Source organism: Chelmon rostratus, chromosome 8, assembly GCF_017976325.1.
Source record: "Chelmon rostratus isolate fCheRos1 chromosome 8, fCheRos1.pri, whole genome shotgun sequence".
In the NCBI taxonomy this organism is placed as follows: Eukaryota; Metazoa; Chordata; class Actinopteri; order Chaetodontiformes; family Chaetodontidae; genus Chelmon; species Chelmon rostratus.
In genome coordinates, this window is record NC_055665.1 from 13,964,248 (window position 1) to 13,988,061 (window position 23,814).

Sequence of the window (23,814 nt, forward strand, 5' to 3'; positions counted from 1 at the left end):
TCACACACACACACACACACACACACACACACGTCATCCACCATCTTCAGAATTCTGTATGGTAGTTGAATCATCTGCTGTTACACTAATGGGTTTAATGTGACTCCCTCAGTGCGGTTTCTTTGACCGGGCGCGGCCGCCAGCTGACGATAACGTCTCCGACCAGGAGCAGCTGACGTCTGATCAAACAGGGGACGCCTGAGGCCATTCGCAACAGCTCCTGACTGGAGGACTGTGGTTTGATAGGGATGTGCACCTTCTGAGTAACTTAAACCAGATCTGAGATCTGTATTTGTTGGACCCTACATTCCTCGGCTGGAGATCTTCTGTCTCTTTGGTAATGAAACTGACTGAAAGGACAGACTGAAGACTGCAGCGCCACACAGACTGGGACCAAAGAACAATGTTCAGACCAGACAGAGTGGGACCAAAAAACGCGCAACAGGCTCAGTCACACACACACATGTCCCTGGTTTATCCGTAGTGATGAAGCACCAGAACTGAGGACAGAACGAACTTTGTTATGAAGACAATGCTTTAAATGTTTCTGTAACTTAACAGTTTTGTGAGTCTGTGTAAGTGAGGCACAAAGAGACTTCAGGTCTATGCACAAGTGCTTGTGTGTGTGTGTGTGTGTGTGTGTGTGTGCGTGTGTGTGTGTGCGCACGTATGTGGTTGTGTGTAGTACTGTACATATGTGTGTGTTGATTCGTCACCCCTCGTGTCATCAGTTATGAAATTCTTTCCCCACCTGATTTAATTTATCCTCATTTCCTCCAAACTGGGCTGTATACACATATATCACACACACACACACAAACAGATGCGGCCACGTGCATAAACACAAAGGCACAAAGTTGATGTGTATATTTATGAATGTATGTGCAATATTTGGGCGTTGCGTGATACTGAAGCTTGTTTACACTGGCATTATTTTATTAGAGCTTTCCATTGTTTATGTATAGAAATGATTTAATTGGTATATTAGATATTAGTATTGCTGAACAAAAGCAATTGTTTGAACTGATTTACAGTGAAGTCCCACCACACAAGTTTTGAAAATGGAGCATAGTGACTAGACAAACTTATTAACTAACTTATTATTGTCCTGATAGAATGACTTTAGGAATTAGAGCATATCCCCACAGCTGAAGCCCTGCTAGTTCAAGGTTTGCGTGTCTCTAACTGTTAACAAGGCAGTTGATAAGACTTCAAAAACGTGCTGCAAAGATAAATTCCATATCAAAGTCTGAGACTATGTACATTACTGCACGGCAGAGCAAAGCGGTCTGGACATCAGCAGCACCCTGAGCTTAAAACTAACTTTTAATCTGTCACGTTTCAGTCATATTTGGTTTTTGTATCAAGTGTGGAGTTTTATCACAATAAAGTGTTGTTCCTTTTCTGTATATTAACTGAACTTTACACTGCCCTGTCCAACATGAAGTTAGAAAGTGAAAGCATCAGTACATTCAGTGCAAAAGGAGGAAAAAAATGTAATACAGTTAGAAACTAAAACATGTTAAAGTGGATTATTTCCTTCTGTCCTACAGCCAAGACCAGGCAAACCATTAATGTTAATTATTTCACATATGAACCCACAAACCCAACATGTCTGTCTTGTCCTATATTTGCTTAATACTAATATTACGCAGCACTTTTGCACTGTGTAGGCTACATTCAATTTCAAAACTTCACTCACCAACATGTTCAGCATATTGTTGAAATTAATCATTTATACCTAATGTCTTTACTAAGTTTAATTTGTTCTAATTTTACATGCTTTGAAAACCAATGTAAACAAAGGCAAGGACATATACAGATAGACTTACATAGACATAGACTCTTTCTACAATCTTTTCCAATCAGTGAAATCAAATGTCATCGATGTTCAAGGTTCCACCTCAGAGGAAGGACTCTTGCTCCCCCAAGTGGTACAAAGTAGTAATGAATCCGACTGGCTGTCAGAAATTAACCTGAGAGAGACGTGTGAGGCAGGACAGTGACCCCTTGTGGTGATGACTTGAACTGTGGCAGCCCCCTGTGATTGCCGTGTACATTTAAGACAGGTAAAAAGATAGGACGATAGGATGAAGATACATATTGGGCAAAGGGTTGCTCCTAATTGCTAAAATTAACTGCTGATTGCAATTCAAGGGAACTGACTTTTACATGTAGTTTTATTAATGTGACTGTTGTAAGGCTGTATCTGCAGCTGCAAGCTTTCTTATCACAGCAATTTGTTAAGTTGTCTGTTTAGATATTCTTCATTCACTTCTCTTTACAACATATGTGACATGGCCTATGCTCAGCTATAGCTTAGCTCTATAATTTTTATTTATATGTATGTATCCTTAGGTTAGCAGCAATATAACTCACCTGTCCTTCACTAGAAAACAGTTTTTAGTCTAGCTTCAGTTTAATTCCTGCAAAAAGATGGTCTGACCAGCTGACAATTAATCTTGTGGTCACGTATAGTCTGTAAATCTGCACTGCATGACAGGAGATTGTTTGATGGAGCCACAAAATGTTTCGCGGCAGTGTTTTTTGGTTGTGTTTTGAGTTCTGAGACACACTGATAAGGCTCTTGTCATCTCTCCAAACTCAGTCTGTCTGCAGCAGCCAGAGACTTCACACCAGATCCCTGACACAGTATCACAATTTCCTGGCTTTTGGGAGATATGGCTGTTGGCACAGATCATACAGATAATCCACAGAAGTACGCCTGAGATTGAGACAGAATAATCCATACTGTACATCTAACCTGAATGCTACTTAAAGACAGCACACTCATATCTGTTTATATCACCAGGAAGCAGGAGCAAGAGAGAGAGAATGGCATCAGGCTAAATGAGACCAGAAAAGTAAAAGTCAGCACTGACAGTGTTGCAAGTCAAGTACTGCTCAAAGCATGCATTTATTCCACAATAAAGCTAGACATTTTGAAAAGTAATATCTGTACAGCATATTAGATCCCAGAAGGTACATCCAATTCTCAACTTGTACATTAATAATAAGGTGTATAAACGGCCAGCAGAGGTCAAAAAGGAGCATGCAGCAATATGGAGCTTTGAACTGTGAACATGTGCATGAATCAGACTGTTGCAGATATAAGATTAGTCTTTCATATTTCCACAATTGCATGAATCCAAACCCCATTTCTCATTTGAGTTACTAAACTGCAAATTGTATTATTCTTCATCAGCAGTGCAGCTGGAGTACCTCATCGTTTTGAAACAAGTGATTCAATCTGTTCTTCCCTGCATCATTTTGATATTCGTGTTCATCCTTGGTTTTGTTCCTTTTCTCATCCTGTAGGTTTTATCAAAGGAGATACCTTGTGCAGGGAACTTGTAGTCAGCTCAAAAAGGGAAAAAAGGAGAAACTGTTGGTTAAAAACAACATGGCAAACATTCAAAATGATGTTAAGAGTAAAGAGCAAGAAGTTCTGGTATCACTTTCTCCAAATAGTCGCTGTTTTGGTCTTGTCATGGCTGGTATCCACAATATGAAAGTTTCTCATTGGAAATATAAAAGCAGGAGAGTGGAGGAGAGGATATTATCAGGCTTATCTCAGGTGGAAATATTTATTACAGTCACACAGCTGACAAAGCACATGTTGAGATACAAAGAACTGCCAAACACACTTTCTGTCTTTGTCATTCTCCCAAAAACAGACACACTGCGTTTTTCTTTAGACTCTTTATTTCTTTGAATATATTTGATCAAATGTAAAATCAAACATTTGAAGTAAAGATTTAACAGTTTCTGACTAGCAAACCTCAACACCATCAAAATAAGGGAACATTATTGATACATACTACATACTGTACGTAGGACATACTGTATCTTAGCTGAGATTTATCCAACAGACAGACCCGAATTACAAAATCACTTTTAAAAAGTCTTTTACTCCTGTAATTTCCTGGTTTTCTGAGCTGGTGCAAAAGAAAACATCTTAGGTGAAGCAATATCCTGTATTTCTGTCAAATAAATGATGTCTTTTGAAAATTAAACTTCACTTCAAAGGTCTGTACACGGGGATCAGTGTTCATCCTTCCCACTGGCAACAAGGTCATATCAACATTATAATGGAAGACTTTGGCTATTTACAAATCGCTGAGATGTTGTACTGTTAGTGTACAATTTCTCTCAGACATGCTGTACATTACTTCTGTGTATTAGTTAGACTAAAACACCCCTCCAAACCCCATATGACAAAGTGCAATTCCATAGATCACCACAAGGCGGCGCTTATACACAATATTCAACATTTTTTAGAAAGGCTCTGAAATTAAGGGGCCCTGCTTAAGCATATTTGTGTACTAAAGGGGCATATTATTATTATTAAACCTTTGAATATGAAGCCCCTGCACACCTGTGGTTCAGCCTCACAGGTGTTTGCACACATTTCACTTGATTAGACCTCTTCTCAGGACTGGAAGGACTGCAATTGATTGACAACTCCTTGTTTCACCTGTTGGAGACACCAGAGCTCCTCGCAGCTTCAACCTGAGCTGGGGTCTAATTATGCAGAATAACTGAGGGTGTGTGCAAGGTCTTTAAAGGGATATTTTGGGAAATGCGCCTCTTTACTTTCTTGCTGGAAGTCGGATGAGAAGACTGACAGCACTCTCATGTCTGTACAGTAAATATAAAGTTACAGCCAGATGCCACTTATCTAAGCATGAAGACTGTAAGATAGGCGTTAACTACTAATACCTTGTTGTTACCTTCAGACAGAGCCAGGCTAGCTGTTTCCCCTGTTTCCAGTCCTTGTGCTAAGCTAAGCTAACTGGCTGCAAGCCTTAGCCTCATCTTTACCCTGCAAGTGCGAAAGCAGTGTCAATCTTCTCACCCAACTCTCAGCAAGAAAGCAACTAAGTGTATTTCCCAAAATGCATTAATCCTGCAATTACGATTTGTCTGCGTTATCATGTCATTTCAGGTCTGTATTTGAAAAAGAACAATATTAAAAAAAAATAATAATACAAACACAGGCCACGCTCAGAGAGTGAAAATGGCCACAAAGACAAACTGATGAAACAGTACCTCTACCTCGTAACTGAAAAATATAAGACCACATCATTTTGGAGAAGAACAGTCACTGGGCAGTGTTTAGCCTGAGCAGTCAAACACAAACAGAACAGTCTGGGTTTACAAGAAACACCTTTCAGGAGTTAGAAAAGGTCCATGGCTATTATGACAAATTGCAGTTCGTATTCACACATACTGTATGTTACAGTGTGCAAGTCAAATTAAAATTCAGAGGAGGCCAATTTATGTAGGTGTTCCCAAAGAACTGTAGCACATTCATGAACATGAGATCAATACCTGAACTGACAAAAACGATCGCAGGACCACTTGGTATTGGTGAGTTAATGGAATGATTGAAGAAGGAGGCGCTGCGGCACATACAGTACATAGGCTACATAAGGGTTAGAATATCTATACACACACTGTACACTCTCTAGGATACAATTTACTGTACAAGATCAACACTAGCTGGCTAGTTAACTCTACAACTCTTTCTTTCTATGTATAGTAGCTCTATCTGTCATCAAAAATAAAGTTGAGATAGTTTGCCCGATGTGTGTTTACATTCCCTGCTCCTTTATATAATGTTTCCTCTCAATGATAAACCTGTAGGACGTGGCGCATTGAAAAACAGTCGATTATTCTCATCATATCTAACAGCTGGGGAACAGGGACAATACCACTGCACTGCCGCTGGATGCTTCATCAAAGTGCTGCTTAGAACATACACATGTGACTGTGGACATGCACATACTGCCTCAGGCCAACACACACACACACACACACACACACACACACACACATACAGATACACACTGTTCCTGAGTATGAACTGTAGGATATTTATTTTGGCTCTACTCTAAGAAAGAATTGACATGCAGGGACATTTAATCAAAAACAGCAGTAATCAGATATAACAGGTATGGACTTAAGAAAGACATACCATCATTGAGGAAAACAGGTTTTAATTGTAAAACCCTAAAAGAATCATGTTGTGTCAGCTGCTGTGAACTAATTATATATATATATATGTATGTATATGTGTGTGTGTGTGTGTATATACATACATATGTGTATATATAAGGCCATAGTTTCTGTAAAGAAAGCAACAGGATGGGCCACTGTAATGGGATGGGACCATTTTTCCATCAATAGATAAATATTGCGCCAGAATTCATTTAAATTGTAGTGTGTTTTGCATTTAAAGTTGCTTTAATCAATATTTTTATATCAACAATGGGTCAGAGGGTTATGTGTAATCTGAAATTATGACTCTGCAGGTCCTCTCAGATCAACAGAGCATCCTTCAGCTCACTCTTTCGCTTTTCAGGCCTGTAACTTTCTCTCACTGCCCTCATTGGGGGTCGATTTCAGGCGCAGTGGGCAGCGGGTTTTGGTGAAAAAGCTGTTAAACCCATTATAATCTACCAGCCAGCACCAAATGGCAGACAACGTTAGCAACTACCTGCTGAACATGACGGAGAATTTTAGCTAACCAAAGGGCCAGATGTTTCCCTCAGGAGTTGGTAGAGACCAAAACAGAACTGAAAGTTGGATGAACTGGACTTACATTCATTCGACCACCTTCAACATGACTACAAATGAATGTCAACATTGCTCTGTTTCTGCTGGATGCGTAATTATGCAATTGTTCACCAAAAAATTGTTGCCATATCAAATCTAAAAGGGAGTGTCAGTGTTGTGTCAAAGGGCAGCTGTGTAGGGTTTAGTAGCATCTAGCTGTGAGGTTGGAGATTGGAACCAACTGAATACCCTTCACTACACCCCTCCCTTCCTATCATGTAGGAGAACCAAAGGCGCTCTCTAGAGCCAGTGTTTGGTTTGTTAATTCTGGGCTACTGTAGAAACATGGCAGTGTAACATGGCGGACTCCACTGAAACGACCCACTGCAGATACAAAGGGCTCATTCTAAAGCTTCAGGTGATTGTACACAAATGAAAACAGAATAATGACTATAGTATTCCATTTCTGCCAATACATCCCCCTAAATCCTACACACTGGCTCTTTAACATATTGCTGCCCCCAGGTGGCCAAAAGAATGAATGAAATGCAGTTAGGTAAGTCAACCAAGTACAGTTTATATTGCAGTTTGCATGGTACGCGTGCTTGATTCTTACCTATTTGTGCAGATTTTAAATGCTGCACATCGTCGCCAGGGTTAAAGACTAAAACTAAAGACATTAACTGGTGACACATGCTGTTCTTGAAAGGGATTATGAGACGTTGCAAATAAACTATAAAGGTAAATTTGACTGAGAAACTTCATCAGAGGAATGCACCCACGTGTAGCTGCGGTCACCCACATAAAGCAGTGATATTAAATTCCCGGCCCGCACACTCGTCGTTGGTGAGGCAAGCAACACGTGGATGACTTCATGAGTCAGTAATGAGGACAAATTCAGCAATTTACATTCAGGCCTTTTCAGTCTTGATATTTGCAGGTTGTATCGACAGCTGAGCACCCAGCTACAGCCACACACCAACACCAACACACCTTAATCCTGTGCTCCGTCAGACAGCCACACAGGAAAACACAAACAGGCACGTACACATGCAGACAAGTGGCACGAGGTCACCTGCAGGAGCCCACACATTAGTAACGGCATGGAAAAAGTAACAAAATATAACTCACAACCTCGTCAGATAATCACACAAGGCAGCAGAGATCACAGCCGCGGTGACTGAGCATTGGCATTGAAACACCAAAGGTCTCTCCTTTGACGCCAACCACTCACAAACCACTAAACAAATAAACAGGATGAGGGTCAAAATATGGTTACCCACTTTGTACACGCTGACATCGGGGTCTGTGCTTGTTCATGTGATAAGAGCAATGGTTGCCTGGTCTGCATCCAACAGGTTTAAGCCACGTGACAAAGGAGATCCAGCTTATGATATGTGACACGCTGAAGTGTCTGACTGCCATTCATACTTAACATTCACGCTGCATTCATTTTTGCTTTCAGCATTGATTGCACTGATCTCATGTGATACCACTTATGAAGGTGCTCTACTGTACTTCATCGTAGATATCAGACTTGTGTGAAAGAAAACATGTAAATACGGTGTAAACTCAGCCTATATTACAGTAGTCTGGATAGAGAGAACAGAGAGGGGGAAAAACACAAAGCAAACCACAGGTAATCAAAAATTCCTTAAAAGTTCTCTCAACAGTCTACTCTTCTGTTCAAGCACCTTTCACTCCCAGCACTGGAGTGGCCCTCTATGCTGATTTTAACCTCCTGAGGGATGAAGGAGGGTTTGGGCAGAGTCAGAGGAGGCTCCTCCTCAGCTCTCTCAGTCTGGTCTCGCTCTGGAGCTGACCAGCGTCTCTTGCGGACTGCGGGTCTCTCTGGATCACCACCTTGTATTTTGGTAAGCACAATCTGTCTGTCTGTGTTCACTGATTCCTGCCGTACTTCTCCTGTCCCCGAGACCGCCAGCACCGGTGCATCACCGTAGATCCCCTCCCCTTGTCCTGGGACTAGTCCCAATCCTGGTGGTAGCTCCAGTCCTCGTCCTGGTCCAGCAACCTGCTCCCTCTCCTCCAGCTGGTCTGCACTGGAAGCCTTCATGAAGAGGCCACTGTTAGTGTGTGCAGTGTTTGGACTCGTACTGTTTCTGACAGAAGCATCCACACTGTGACAGGAGTCAGAGAGGAGACCGGTCTTCAGCTTGGTCCCCAAAGGCTGGCTGTCTGTTACTGAACCGTTCCTCAAACCGCGGAGGGTCAGCGACACGCATACATCCCCCACACACAGCTTAGCACAGGACAGCTCAAATAGCTGGGTGGTTCGGTCTGGGCAGCAGGAAGACCAGCCCTGGCCAAAGACAAAGAAGGGATACTCCACCAGCACCTCCACACACACCTGCAGATGAGCACATGCACAAGAGACACAGTTAGCTTTTAGCTAGACACAGACTGAACTACTTAGGGATGATTTAAAAGAAACAAAACCGTTTAAAGCTACAAATTGGTGCAAATTTGCATGAGATTATGCATCTTGAAAATGATTCTGAGGCCCAAGGCTTGTTCTGAAAACAAGCCTTTTTTTTACACAAGAAATTTTGACATGTCACAGTTGGAACTCGCAGGTTTAATAATAAAGCTGACGATGGCTGAATTCCATTCAGCTACTCCCAGGGTCCTGTTATAGTGCATGCTGGCTCACTGCCACATCCTACTTACACCTGGCACTAACATGCATCTCGAGTGATCTGATCACACAGTGCTAAAGTGGACAGTGCTAAATATGTGTGTAAACAACCGCATTGTGATTCACTTGAACCACTTGCTGAGTTGGTCCGGGACCTTAGAGAGGTCCGTACAGTAACTGCTAATGCATCCTAATGCATCCCCAAAGAGGATGCAACAGGAACATACCTCATCAATGCAGGACACGGTGGTGGTTTTAGTGACAGTGCACCAATGCTTGAAAAAATTGAGAGAAGCACGGATGCACATGTTCCCTTTTCCTCTTGTCGCAAATGGCTTTGTTCTACCAGTCTCAACAGTTGGAATAGCTCATACATGTCTACCACTTCTTACAACATTTTTTTTTCTTAGCTAACTCTTGGATCGTGTGAACAAATCTGGTGACACTTAATAACTGTTCATGGGGTCCGTTTAACCTAGCGGAAGTGACGTAGGCAGTAATGAAATCTGAACACAGATGGTCAGCAGAACACCTTGGAGACGCATGGTAGACACAGGTGTGAACAGTGATGTGTCTCGGCCGTGCACTTGTGAGTGGATCACCCGAGATGCATGTTAATCCAGTACAGAATGCTAAAAATATGTCTGAGGTCATGTAGAAAATATATCACCATTTGTCCATCAGAAAGCACTCACAAATTTATTTTACTTTAAAAAAAATACCCTGACTCTCCCTCTAAGTAGTTCTTTAATAACCAATTTCAACTGAGCCTTATCAAAAAATGTCTGTTTATGTTATTCATTTGTAAACGCCATTTCTGTGCATGTGTTTCATTTTTATTTTCTGTTTATTTATTTTTGCTGTGAGCTTCCCAGCACTTGGGGCATCCCTGCTGTGAAGTGTGAGAGGTCGTATAATCAGCCAGGTGAGGCACTCAGGGGTGCCTGATGGAATGGAAGCTAACGGTTTTAGACCGTGACGTGGCGTGGAGTGTCGTTTTGGTGATTGTTTTATTCTGAATTGGTCATCTGCATCTGCATTGGTAAGCAGACAATTCTTGGTATTGGAAACTGTGGAATTGAAGAACAATAAATTGCACCATGATTATTTTGGATCAAAGCAGTGGCATTTACACGTGTCGAAACATCCTCACCATCAGCAACCAGGCGCCCTTGATTGATTGGCGAAGGGGGTCACTACAGCATTCATGTTACAAAACTCTTAAAACGTGAGGGAGCAGTGTTGGTAGTACTGCTAGAGAAGAACAGTAGGAAAATAATGATTTGAAGGAACAGGAAGTCTTCTCAATTCCCTCAGTTCTGCAACAGAGATAGATTTCAAAGCTTGTTTAGCTTTAGGGCTATATTGATGAGCACAAAGTGAGCACAAGAGGAGTTAAACAGTGCCTATCACTAGTGGATCCCTTAAAAAATTGTCTCATTAATTTTATTTCATTTCTCGATTTTATTACCATTAGGTAATAAATTCTGGTGACTATTGATTAACGTATGCGTTTTTGGTACTATCACTAAGGGGGCACCAAAGACTTGAGGTTTCAAATTCTATATGTATAATGGCTTAAAAAATGTAACTCATGATTAGCCATACAAGACTGGAGAATGAGGAATAAATTACCTGGGCTTTGAGCTCTCCCACAGAAAACTGTATGATCACAGCATTCGGACTCTGCCCACTGTCAATACGCTCAACTGTGCTCGAGTCAATCTTCAGCTCACTGCTAATCTCAGCACTCTGGATGAAGTCCTCCGTCTTGAGGTCCTCCACACGCTTCAGCTCCCCGTCGGCCAGCTGGATGATGGAGCCTCGCATAAAGAATGGAGGAAGCGCCACAGGGGAAGAGGAAGAGGAGATGGAGGGAGAGGCTTGGATGGAAACAGGCGCGGGAGCGGGGACAGGAGCGGGTGTTGGGGAGGGAGCTGTCACCACTGCAGGAGCCGGGTTTGAGGGCAGGACCGGCAGCGCTGGTGCCTGTGCGACGGCAGGGGGTGGTTGATTTCCATCTGGCCCAAGCGCCTCACACTTGGACAGGGCTGTGGCCAAATAGGCATGCGGCATGGCGGTGGATATTTGTGGAGTAGTGGTAGCAGTCAGTGCACTGACAGAGCGACTAACCTCAATTTCTGTGCCATTATTGGTGCCACTGACTGGGATGAGGAGGGACTGGCCACTCGGGATGACCAGGTGCTGAGGCAGTGTCGCATGGTAGCTGAGAGCGTGTTGATTTGCACTGGTGATATAGCCAATGATTGGTGGCTGTGTGGAGGAATACAGACTGGCTGGCAGCTCCTCGGAGGGTAGGGTGGTCTGGATGACTGCATGGGGTGGAACAGACTTAACCACTTCTGAGGAAGTGAGGGAGGTGAAAGAGGAAGATTTGGACACTGGTTTTCCCAAACAGATGCCTCCTTTCTCAGTCTGGACTAAGGAGATCTTATTTGAGCCAGCGTCACGTTCAGCTCCATGGCTGGGCTGAGCCACCAGCACCAAGGAGGTCTGGAGTCCTGCAGGGTTTTGGCCATAGTCTGCGGGCAGGAGGATATGTCTCGCCTCATAGCTCTGTACCTGCTGATGGTTCGCTGGCTGACTGGGAGCTTTAGTCTGTTTGACAACCTCCAATTCTCCGTTCAGCACACCCTTAGCATGCCCGTCTGGTTTCTTTCCAGCTGAACCATCTGCATACTGAACCACCAGCTGGGATGGAGCGAGGGTAAGCGTTTGAGGGAGGACAGTGTGAGGGTGGAGCTGCAGGTGAGCTGTGGGTGAAGTGACAGCGTTTCCGCTGACAGTCAGGGATGTTCTGCTGTCCAGATGAATGTACTGGCTCGTGACTTGAGGAGAACTTGGAAGCGACACGGGAGCCAGTTCTGTGGGAGAGAGGCCTATCTGAAACTGCTGGTCCCCTTTGGTGTTGGGGGAGATGAGAGCGGTGGTGTAACCCTCCAGGTGGGAACGCTGTCCTATGGCAGAGCTGTTAGGTGCAGAGCTAGCATTAGTGGAAATGATGTGAGAGGAGATGTAGCCAGCGTAGGGCCCAGAGCTGATGAACTGAACGTTGGGTCCCAACTGAGCAAACTGGATAGTCCCCGCCTGCTGGGGAAGGGCTGTGGGGTAAACTGCAGGCAGAGAGGCCAAGGGCACCGCAGACAGAGGAGTGGCTGCAGGAGGAATAGAGGTGGAAGGAGAAGAGGAGGAAGTGGAGGAGATGGGACATCTCGGGCTCTCTGCATCCCTCGATTTGCAGCGTTCACTGGCTACACTTGCCAGCCACGCTAGGTTCTCTGTGTGGGGACTGTCAGGAACCACTGCAGCTGGAGGTGTTGCTGTGGCTACTGCCACTGGCCTCTGCTCCATAGCCAGGATCTCCCGCTTCTTAGGAGGCAGGCATCCATTACTCCTCTCCTGGTTGGATTTCATTGTGGCAGGGTGGTCTTAATGTTCCGAGGTAGTACTACTATGCTCTCCTGGGTTCCGTCTTTCTCCCTCTCCTCCACTCGGTGGTTATGTGCAGGGGCCGGCCTCCCTCTGCGCTGTGTGGCTCTGGCTGTCTTCGTGTTCACTGGTAGACAGCTTCAGGTCTCAGGCCAGAGAAGATGGAGTCACTCCAGCTCACAAAATGAGCTCCATCGACTTCATGAGGAATCATCGCTGATCGATCCACCTTTTCCACAATGTCGGCAGGAATCTGACGGCAGAGAGAAGCTCAAATCAAATACTCATGTAATATAAAAATAAATTCAAATCGCCAAATAATATGCTAAACAGATTTTAAACTCTCTAGGACAGTGTATGAATATGGGCTATATAAACAAACTTGACTTGACTTGAAATTCAATTCAGTCTCATTAGTCTAATTGCACAGCAGAGCCGGCTCAGTAAGCACAGCCTGTGTTTTTTAACCATATTCACAAAATGTTCCTGCAGGGCTGCAAATGCAAAACAGCAAACACCAAAATACTTTTCTCTTAAAAATGTCCCTGCTTTCATGTCTGTGTAAGTGCTGTTCTTTGCTCTGCCACAAGGTGGTACCTGGTACTACAGCATCTGATTCATGTTTGTCTAATGCACCTGAACACGTGTGGGCCATTCCGTGTTTCTCCGAGATCAGCCTCTAAAGATGCCCCTCGAGTGTCTACATAAACTTAACCCGTCAAAAATCATCCAGCCTCACCATGAATAATGGCGTACACACAAGAAAAGTACGGTGCAATGTTGTGTGCCATCATTTACATAACATGGGAAAGGCTCTTTCATGTTTTCGACACCAGGCAGGAGTTTCCTGAACTGCTGTGTGTGCGCGTTCATGTGTCAGGGGTAAGTGTATGTGCTTTGCTATTGGCTGTTATCTTGCTCCAGGCTCTAGGGTAAGAAAGCAGAACAGAGTGAAAGGATAACAGCGCAGAGCAACAGCCTCAGAGGAGCGTATGCTTTTGTCTTTGTTTTAACACTTCCCGGCCTTGTGTTGAGTCAGTAGGGCTACTGTAAATATAACATCCACCTCCAGACAGGAACTCTGGGTCAGTGGGCACATCAGAAAAAAACATGAAGTGAAAACAATATGGCTGGAAATTTGATAATGGAACATTCTGCGAGAAGCTTAAACGAGCCTTTGTTGCTATGACTGAAGTGCTTCAAAATATTTTAACAATGGCTTTCCGTTGTACCCCGTTTGAGTGGTGTTTCAAAGTTCAAGGGAATACAAAGTGGAGAGCAAACAATGAATGAATAGTCCCTCTTAGAGTTTGGTTTAGTAAGAGGCAGATTGAAGCCTGGGTGAATTGAGTATTGAAAGCCCGAAATGAGGAGGTTACTGGAACTCATGATGTATAGAAGGTAGGTTAGTGAAAGGTACCAAACTATGTCAACAAACCACAGCAGCAGCTAGTCGTTGTCAATGTTTGACCAACCTGTGTATCTCATCATCATCATATGTGCATGCTCATATCTAAAACATGCACTCACAAACAATGTGCATCCAATAATTCGACAACACTGACATGCAGCCTTTTGCTTTGCATGAGCTCATTTTTTCACAGTTTCTTTTTCAGATTGACTGTTCTTTCCTGCAGGCTTATCTGTGGGTCAACGCACAGGACTCTGAGTTGTTCATTAGCCAGAGGCACCACAGAGATGTAGTGTATGACACACACTCACACGACTATCCATTCATTCTTCTCCCCCTACATTCCATTCAGAGGAGCTGAGCTATTGGCTATGCTGAACTGTATTTTCATATTACAGAGGAGGTTCACTACAGCAGGCTGCTACAGACATGTTACATAAAGACAGAGGGGGGTTAAAAAAAAAAACACAGAAGGCAACCTTGGTCAGTTCCTATTTAGATGCATCTGGCTCTAATGCTAGTTCTGACAAGGTCACTGCATCCAGAAGCAGCGAAAACCTCTGTGCAATTCATTTAACCTCACAGCGTGGTAGATCCACCAGACGCAACAAAGGAGGAGAGCAGCAGAGCTGGAGAGAAACAGTAACAGAGAGAGGAGAGCGAGGGGGAGGAGAGGGAGAAAAGCAATGTAAAATGACAGATAGAACTGTGTAAATGAAGGAAACAGAGAATGGGGGGGGCGAGAGAAGAAAGAAAATTAGGAATGAGAAAGAGGGAGAGGGAATGGGGAGAAGACAGAGTGCTGCCTCTCCTGACCCACATTGAGCAGTGCCTGCAGCATCAGAGCGCCATAGCCCCCGCCTCGCTGAGAGATCCCCGATCAGCAACACAGCCGCCGCCACAGCCTGAGCGACACTGTGCAGCATTGCTCAGTGGCAACAACCCCACCTCAGCAACACCCTGTCAACAATGTAATGACATCACATCCGAAGCACAAGTACCTCCTTGGAAGACAAAGCCAGCATGCACTGATTTCCACATGCCACAAAAATACACCATTACTGTAAACAGACCACAGATACAACAGGATGCTCTTAAAGAAGGTGTTTTTCCTTTCCTCACATGACCTGTACACAGTGCTCTCTGCACATGGTCACACACACAGCTCAGCAGCCAAAAGCCTCTCTAGATTTTCCAGCGTCAGACTATTATTAGAATACCGGCACCAACAAACATACGGTCTGTGTGATACTATGGAGAACAAAGGCGAGCGTTCAAGACTGTCACGCCGAGCCAGACAGCACGGGAGTCCTGAGTCAGTCCCTTCGTCCAGGACTGTCATATCTGAGACATGTATGGAGGGATGACAACAGAGGGAGAGAGGGGGAGAGGCCCACTCTCTGTCCCGCTCATCACACTGACGCTTTTCAGCTCAGACACAGATAGAGATAGAGCCAGCCTTGCATGTGATCCTCTTTCATACTCCCACGTAAAAAGCTGCACAAACCAGAGACATTGGTTTGTGCAGCGGTGTGTGTCTGTCGCCACTGTGCATGCAGAGATGTTTTCATTCAGCCTCCTCTCTGTTGTCTCCAGGTGAGAGGCCCCCCAGCAGAGTTACATCCCCTCTCTTACGCAGCAGTCGCCAGCTCCTCCAGTCCCCCACCTCCGTCTTCTCTGTCATGCTCCCCGACCCACTATTTACTCCTCGCAGTGGTCCACGGCTTCATAGCAATAACATTTCTCTGCAGAAGGATGTTGCAAGGAGGCGACAGAAAGGCAACAAAATAATTAAGTGACAGTGTCCCGTGATGTTGCTTCTGTGCAAAAGATTCATGCAAAAAGCTAATCCAATGACCCTGGGGGTGATAAACCTGTTGTCAGGACTACTATACATCATGCTTCACCTGCTAGACCAGTCATAGATACACAGTGAAAACCCTGTACAGCAAATGGCTATATATAGAAAACAAAAACATCATTATCAATCTGAGCTCTGGCATGAAAAAGAGGGGGAGGTACCGTGGAAGACAATATGTATGTACGTGTATGTGTGATTCGCTGCATATAAATAGAACATCCCCTAAACCCCCTTTCAAACATAGCTGCTTTAACCACAGAGCAGATCAATACAGTGCACTGCTTTTTTCAGATACCTAAAAGAGCCATTTTTTCGCCCCTTCTCTGTACAACAGTGGTGCCTGTGCCTTTAAGAGGCGGACCTACCGTGTGGCAGACTAAAGCAGACAGTAAGAACAGGCAGTGGGTTCAGGCTGTTTGTCTTCACAATGACTCCAGAGTTCTGCATCACTGCCCGACACACACCAATCACACAGTATACGAGCAGATATGTGTATGCAGGCGTCCCTCGCGGCCACCACCTTTACCACCAAACGGGGTCAATGCTGCTGAATCCTGCAACTGTGACTCTGGACAAACGCTGTGACTGTAGCCTCTGGGGGCTTTAGAATGACAGTGAGAGTGTAGTAGCAGGGCAGAAAATACTACTGAGCCACAAATCAAGAAGAAAAGAGACAACCCCCCCATCCTCCTCCCTTCCGCTGGTACTAAGTACTAAGAATAGCTCACCAGTCTCTCCACAGCCACTGCTTGCAGAGCATGTCCAAGGATTCTTCCTGCCCCTCAGTGTGTGTGTATGTGTGTCAGAGCGTATGTGTGTTGAAGACGTGTTTCCTAGGACTCCTCTTCCTGAATCTCTCCTTTGTGCCGCTCTCCTCTCCTGGAGCCTGTGCTGCTCCAGCTCTGCCCTTCCTCTCTGGACTCTCCGGTTTGGAGGCTACGCTGCCCCTGCAACGGGCTGACGGTAAAGGAAGTTCCCCACTGCTGAAGCAAACACCAAGTCCTGCGTTCAAGGCTGCTCCAACGTGTGTTATGCAAGGCCACCAGACCGCCAGCTCCCTCTCTGCCTGGCTGCTTCTCTCTCTCTCTCTCTCTGTTTCTGCCTCTCTCCCTTTCCCTCTCTACCTCCCTCCTCCTTCTCTTTCTCTCTCAGTACTCCACACTGACACAGCTCCTCCCCCAGCCAGCCTCATCAGCCGCATCAGGTATTCATTCAAAAAAACACACTCTACTTGGCTGAGCGCCCAGACTACGCTCACACAGAGTGGGAAGGAGGGGGAGGGAGCAACAGACGGAGGGTGAGGGAGGGAGAGAGAGAGAGAAAGAGAGAGCTGGAGATTCAGAGAGGCTTTGCTCAGACAGACATACTGCGTGAATGTGAATATCTGTGGGATATTCACATTGGCACATACATGCAGAGACACTAACACATATGCGCAAACACAAACCAACAGAGGATTAAATTGTTCAGTGTGTTAGCACGTCAAAGCTGTTCTAATGCACTGCTTCGTTCTCATTCATTTTCATATGCATTTTCCCCGTAGAAACAAATCTCTTCCTAATCTGCCCTGTGAGCTGCCCTACAATTAGTCTCTATTCAGCTGCAAAGTGACTCAGAGTAACCTGCCACATCCCTCAACCCCCCCGCTCTGCCAGGTCTTCCCAGGCCTCCCCCATCTCTTCCCAAGAGATATTTCCCTCTACGCAGGCAAGCAGTGCTGATAAACACCCTGCCGCCCAGCCACTTGGCACTGGGGCCTTCCTCACCCGAGGGCTTCCTCCTTATCCTGTACAGCACACAGCAGAGAGAGCCAGGCTGCAGACGAGCACTTCGCCACCAGGCCAGCCAGCTATCTGCTCTTCTGCAGGCGGGACAAGCCGAGTGTCCCCTCCACCTCGACTGCAGACTGGGGAAAACATAGAGAATTCAACAAATCATGCAATGCCACTACTACAGTGAGCTTACTAAACAGTATCACACCTCCATAAGTACCTAAACTTTCTCACGGCTGCAGTACACGACAAGAGGTGTAATGTGCATAGCTGAAAGGGATTTTGTGCAACTAAATTGCATATAGAAAATTTTAATTATAAACAATCATCCCACCTAAGTTAAGTATTATTTGGATAACTGGGGTTGACTTGGCTGGGCTCAACCACTGTGACTGTCACTGTCATTCAATGACACATACTGAACCACTGAAGAGATAACAATAAGATGATAAGTGATTAGCGGTTGAACCTGAGACAAAAAAACATCTGCTGTATGTCCTCCTTGCCAGCAGGCTACAGCCTCATCTTCCTACTGTGACTCAAATTCCTTCAAAGATGCTGCCAGGCCAAAGAAAGGGTCTACACTACCCATACCGCAACAGACTTCAAAGCAACATGACAGGACCCCATCGTGGAGCATTACAGGCATCTACAAGAGATTGTGGCTTCCTTGCCTTGAAATGGCTCACTGTACATTGAAGGTCAGAATTCATGTCAGCTAAGCGAGCTGAAAAGCTTTCTTTGGAGAATTTACAAATCCAGCTGGAGTTGCACGGAGCAAAATGCTCACGGTACTGAGTAGATCAAGAGTGAAAAGCTTGAAGACACAAATCTGTTGCTGTTCATGGCTCGATCAAAGACTTCCCCCGTGTTTCTGTTCAGGGAAAGTCGGTAAGCTTTAGAATATGGCCCACGGCGCAAGTCCTCGAAATTTCAAACTGTGTACCAGTACAATACAAACTGATATACTGTATACATGTAGGTACAAGGGAACAAAATGTTAAATTGGGGAAAAGAAAGTAAGAATCTGGGAACTTCAATATAAAAATTGCACGAGATGAAATATGACAATTAAGCCAACATATCTCATCTGGGAATTTGTGTATCTGTGGCACTTTCCCTTGTTGTCTCCATCATCCTCCAGATCGCACCAACACCAGCCACCTCCAAGCGCAACTGCTCCCTTTGGGAACACTCACACGAAGGCACACAACAGGCTGACGAATGCACGGGTGGAAATCTGGTGCCTGTTCGGGGAAACTCAAGGCTCTTTGAGCCTGACACAGAATCATCCTCAATAAGCTTGGATAGGGGTAAAAAGTTTTTTTTTAAATATCTGCATATGACACAGTAAATACAACCTGAGCTAATAACCCCTAAATAATTGTGGTTCAACCTGACATGGGGGTTTTGTCGGCCTAGCTGCGTGTGCTCTTTGACTCTGTGCACACACAATGTGTGGTGCACACAAAATAAGAGGGAGTGCTCCAAACCATAACAAGTTTTAAAAACTTACAAACATTAACTACTGAAAGCCGATAATCATCCGAGTATAGTATTTGTAGTATAAATGGGGATATTATTAGTTGAGTAGTAACAGTCATGGTATTAGCACTTGCAGCAGTAGGGCTCTCCATCACTGTCTCAACAAATCAACATAGCATCATGCTTAGTTCCTCCATTTTTAAACACACAGATGTCTCTACACAATGTCTCTCAGTGGTCTCTCTTGCACACACACTCGCAGCCTTCAGCAGAAAACACAGTGAAAACTCAAGTGGGTTCCAGTTGCTGCAAGTTATAACACTGCATGACCTTTACCGCAAAGCAAAACACAAGTTCCAATTTAAGTTCTGGGGAAACTTTTTTCAACCACAAACTCCTCAAAAATCTGAAGAGATGAATCATATTACCTTGAAACTGCTCAGTGTCCGGGCAAACAATTATCCAGGCATCACTATATACTTTGCTCTGCATCCTCACCTTACACACACTGGGGCTGAATGAGCCTCCTTTCATGCAGCAGACATGTCCAGACATGTAACACTGATTCTCATACACACAGAACAGAGAAGTATGCATGATGCAGACAGTCACATATGGAAAACAGCCAGTTGTTTCCCATGGTATGCTATTGCATTAATGAACTTATTCATATGTTTTCAAAATATTTCCAGGAACATCAATTCAAGGCAATTAGCAAAAATATTGAACCGTTTGGGTCAGACTTTAGAGTTGCTAAAGTTAAAGTTAAGAAAAAGTAAAGTGAAAAGTTGTGAATTCAAAATTCTACTTGGGTAGAAGTACAGCAGTAATATCATTAAAATAAACTTAATGTATAAAAAGTAAAAGTATTCAGTTGCACACATCTGTGTGGAAATGCAGGGGATTTCATCTATAATAACGCATCATATTTAAAAGGTTTATCACATGTTTTGTAAGTAAAATCAAACTGTTCAATCTGATAATAAATGTAATAGAGTACAAAGTACAATTTTTACTTCTGTAATGTAATGGAGTATAAGTATAAAGTTGCCCTTGAAGCTCTATATAGCTGAAAGCATAATCAATTAATCAACTAATTGACTAGTCGACTGAAATAAAAATAAGCAGCAGCTATGCAGCTAAGCAATTATTGTTAACTGTTTTAGTGACTCAAAGAAAAAATTCTGAGGTTCCAGTTTCAGCATACATGCTGCACAAATATGCATGCATGCATGTGTGTGTGTGTGTAATGGCAAACTGAGTACCTCTAATTTCAGGCCCTCCCCATGTTGGGCCCTACACAGTTTTACCATTCTCCCATGTGAAGAATAGCAACAAAGCCTGAAGAAAAAAAAAACTAATAGTTGGAGCAAAGGTCAGTATGTGAGAACAGCCAATGGGAAATTCTGTGCATTAGTAATAAAGAGAATGGAAGGTGGAGTGTGGGTGGCTGGATTATGGGGGCATTTGGCATCAGAGCGGGAGGTAAATAACCCTGGCGTGGTCCTGTCTGAGAGCAGACCTGTGTCTGCTGTGGCGCGCTCCAGTTTGGAGGGAACAACATGCACGCTGCACGCTATGTGGGGAGAATGTGAAAGCGCTTGCTGCCATGGCAACAAGGCAGCTCCACAGTCTCCAGTCCCCATTAAGAAAGATGGGCGGCAACGTGGCTGTAGCTCAATGGTGGTGTAGCATGACACGCTGAAAGAGCCTATTGAAAGCAAGTGAATTCAGCAGTTAATGAAAAGAGCAAAGGGACAGCAAATCCACCAGGCAGGTGATACCGACCTCACCTCCCTATGGGGGGCGAGGTCTTGTGACAGGTGTGTGAACATTACATCTCAGTTTCACTATTTTGATCATCAGGTACAGGAGACTTTGGGCTTAAAATTTGAGATCCAGAGCGAGAGATTGTCCAGCTTTAATCACAATAGAGCAATTGTAGAGTGGTGATGAGAGTTCAAAGTGACCTTGAACAGAGTCCTTGGATTAAATGTCCAAAGATGAAATGAAAGAAGCAAGAGGTTGAAGCTCTGTAACCAAGACATGTCCCTGTTCTTATTAGTATAAGAAAACAGTGTCATATTGATTGATTTTAAGGTTATTATAAGGTCAATGTCCTTCATTGAAAGAGTCCAAAGAATTGTTCTAAAAAAAACTATGACAAGTGGGCTGTTATGTAATCCGTTTCTTTCAGCTATATGGAGGTGTCCGTGTCATTTCACATCCCAAAGGCCAAGTTTGATGTTTTGTTTATTCGGAGGCCAAATAGTTCCCCTATACAAAACAAGTGCAATGTGATGTGATGTGAGGGAGTACATCAAACATTTAATCAACCTGTTACATCAAAAATGCTAACTATTCCTACTTTCTACTGACATCTTACAAACAAATGTGCTCTAACAGCCAAAACCAAAAGACACTTTTCTCTCCTCGATGCTACATTTTGTATTCAAGTTACTAAGGATAATATTCCTCTCACATGAGAGGAAACAGATCAGTCGCACAACACTCGTCTTAGTCGAAATGGTTGTGGTTTTACTGTAGGACACCATTAAAGTGAAGATTTAACTGTTGTACGTAGATACAGTGCATGTGGTGAAAGCCAAATTCAGCAGAACAAAACAGATTTCATCCTGAGCCCAAGTGCCAAGACTCTTTTCATTCAGCTGAAAATAGCAAGCCACTGCTTACGCACATCTCTAGAACATAGTTTAGGCAACTGAAGGATTGGGTGGGGGTGATTTGTGGAGGAGGAATACAGCCACTGAGGGAACTCAGCAGAGTTTGTTCAAACACATGAACCAAATGAATCAGAAAGACACCAAATCATGTTAAAAAGCTGAGCACAATGTGCAGCCAGAATGCTAAATAACTATTAATTTCTAATCATAGTTGTGAAATATGTCCATCAGAGGCCTGTTGGGTGATTCAATGTGGTGGACAGAAAAGACAAATGAGCTAAAAAAAAAAAAAAAAAAAAAAACATTATCTTTTACATTTAATGACATTATATGTCATGATAGAGTGCATGTTACAGCTAATCAACATGGTTCCATGCTGTTCTGTTTTTTTATAAGGGCCTGATTTGGATCTTCAAGCAAGGAATCATTGAAATGACCTCATTGACCTCAGTGAAAGCCTACCCACTCCTCCCACTGTGGCGTAGATTCAGTACCAGATTCACATAACAGAGGGCAGTATACAGACTGTTTGATGCTGCAGTGTACATTGATCTTCATAGTGCAAAGGTCTGTTAATCCCAACATTATGTTTACTATGAAAGCAAACGAATACTTATCTCCAGGTAGTCCCAGATGAGAAAGCATTTCTTCTTTCTGTTTTGCACATTTCATGCTTTATTTCCAGCACAGATCAGTATGTAGCAAATGAGAAGAATACATCAGTATTGAGGTTTGTCCATCTTGGATTCTAACAAACAAACATCTCACCATCATATAGACACCATTATCTCTCTTTATCCAGCGACAAATATGTATGCATTATGTGATTTAAAGGTTTGACTTAACCACATCAAATCATGTGAATTCCTTGTAAGCTCTGCCAAGCCAGTCAAATTAGGTTTTAGCAGGACTCTGCTGCTGCAATAGTGCATTTAGCTACTGCCTTATTAGTGTGGTATAACACACACTGTTACTGAGATGTTAGCTGTAGCATCAAAATTGATTTTTCAATCACAGGAAACAGGTAAAAGCTGGTAAGTTAGCATTATCTTAGGCTATCTTGCTGGCTAGCCTTAACTAGCTGGAATAGAGTCACTGCAGTTTGGTTTTTATCTGTTTTCTACTTCTTGAAAATTTGACATGCTGATTTTTTCCCCCCAAATCTATTCATTTATGTGCCAGGATAACTTTTACAACGTATAACAAATGTCTTTGACAACTTTGACCAAATATGTGCAGTGTTTTGACTTTGTGTGGCAGCACAGTCTGTGTGGGTGACTGCATTTGAGCACTGATGATGAAAAATCATTTTTTACATCATCATATCAGTCAACCATTCAGATGCCTCTGCCATTCCTTTGCTGCCGCTCTGTTTGTTTTGTCTTCTCCAAAGACGTTGAGCGTGTTGTGTTGATTATCTTGTAAAAAATACAGCTGTTGCCGGGCAAATGTATTCAGCACCTCCTTAGTCCAAATCGGTGGTGAAGTGGAAACATGGCACTGACTCTCTTGACATGAGGGAGACTGCGGTGACTAAGTGGAAGTGGACAAGTTGTTTCGAGATGATACCAGGGGGCAAACATATTTTAGGCCAATTTCAAGCCTTCAGTTTGTTCTATATATGTGGAGCAAATCAGACACTGTGTTACCCTGAAGCAACATTTTCAAAAAAAAAAAAAAGAGAGAAAAAGCTGAATTTCTCTGCAGCGACCAGTGCAGCCTCCATGGTTGCCTTGGCAACTGTATTCAAAAACACAAACATGCAGAAACCTAATGTTATGTCATAGAAACTGGTATGAATGCTGTACTACTGCTCCCCCTCAACGCACACACACACACACACACACACACTCATAGTGTGTCTTTATGCTTCTACATCACTCATCCTGAGTTTGTGCTCTCTTCATATCCACATCTATTTTTATACCAGGAAA

The 23,814-nt window shown here is 43.7% G+C and overlaps 2 protein-coding genes across 3 annotated transcripts in view; one reads left to right on the plus strand and one right to left on the minus strand.

Annotated features, from left to right (window-relative positions):
* Window positions 1-3,980, plus strand: part of itga8 (integrin, alpha 8) — a 41,680-nt gene extending 37,700 nt beyond the window's left edge. For both annotated transcript variants that reach the window (XM_041941544.1, XM_041941545.1), the window contains one exon: window positions 113-3,980. In XM_041941544.1, the coding sequence (XP_041797478.1) occupies window positions 113-202 (90 nt within the window). In that variant the 3' untranslated portion in view covers window positions 203-3,980. The remainder of the gene's footprint in view (window positions 1-112) is intronic.
* LOC121609838 (ataxin-1-like) lies at window positions 3,694-16,986 on the minus strand. The gene is made up of 3 exons (XM_041941546.1): window positions 16,668-16,986; window positions 10,853-12,920; window positions 3,694-8,929 (listed from the first exon to the last, which is right to left on the minus strand). Exons 2-3 carry the CDS (start codon window positions 12,650-12,652, stop codon window positions 8,228-8,230), a joined length of 2,502 nt encoding a protein of 833 aa, XP_041797480.1. The 5' UTR covers window positions 12,653-12,920; window positions 16,668-16,986; the 3' UTR covers window positions 3,694-8,227.
* Between the last annotated feature and the right edge of the window lie 6,828 nt (window positions 16,987-23,814).

Coding starts and splice junctions, on each gene's coding strand:
- LOC121609838 (XM_041941546.1), bottom strand. CDS start 12,652: ATGAAATCCAACCAGGAGAGGAGTAATGGATGCCTGCCTCCTAAGAAG. Junction 8,930..10,852: donor TGGGAGAGCTCAAAGCCCAG/GTAATTTATTCC, acceptor GCTCATCTGCAG/GTGTGTGTGGAGGTGCTGGT.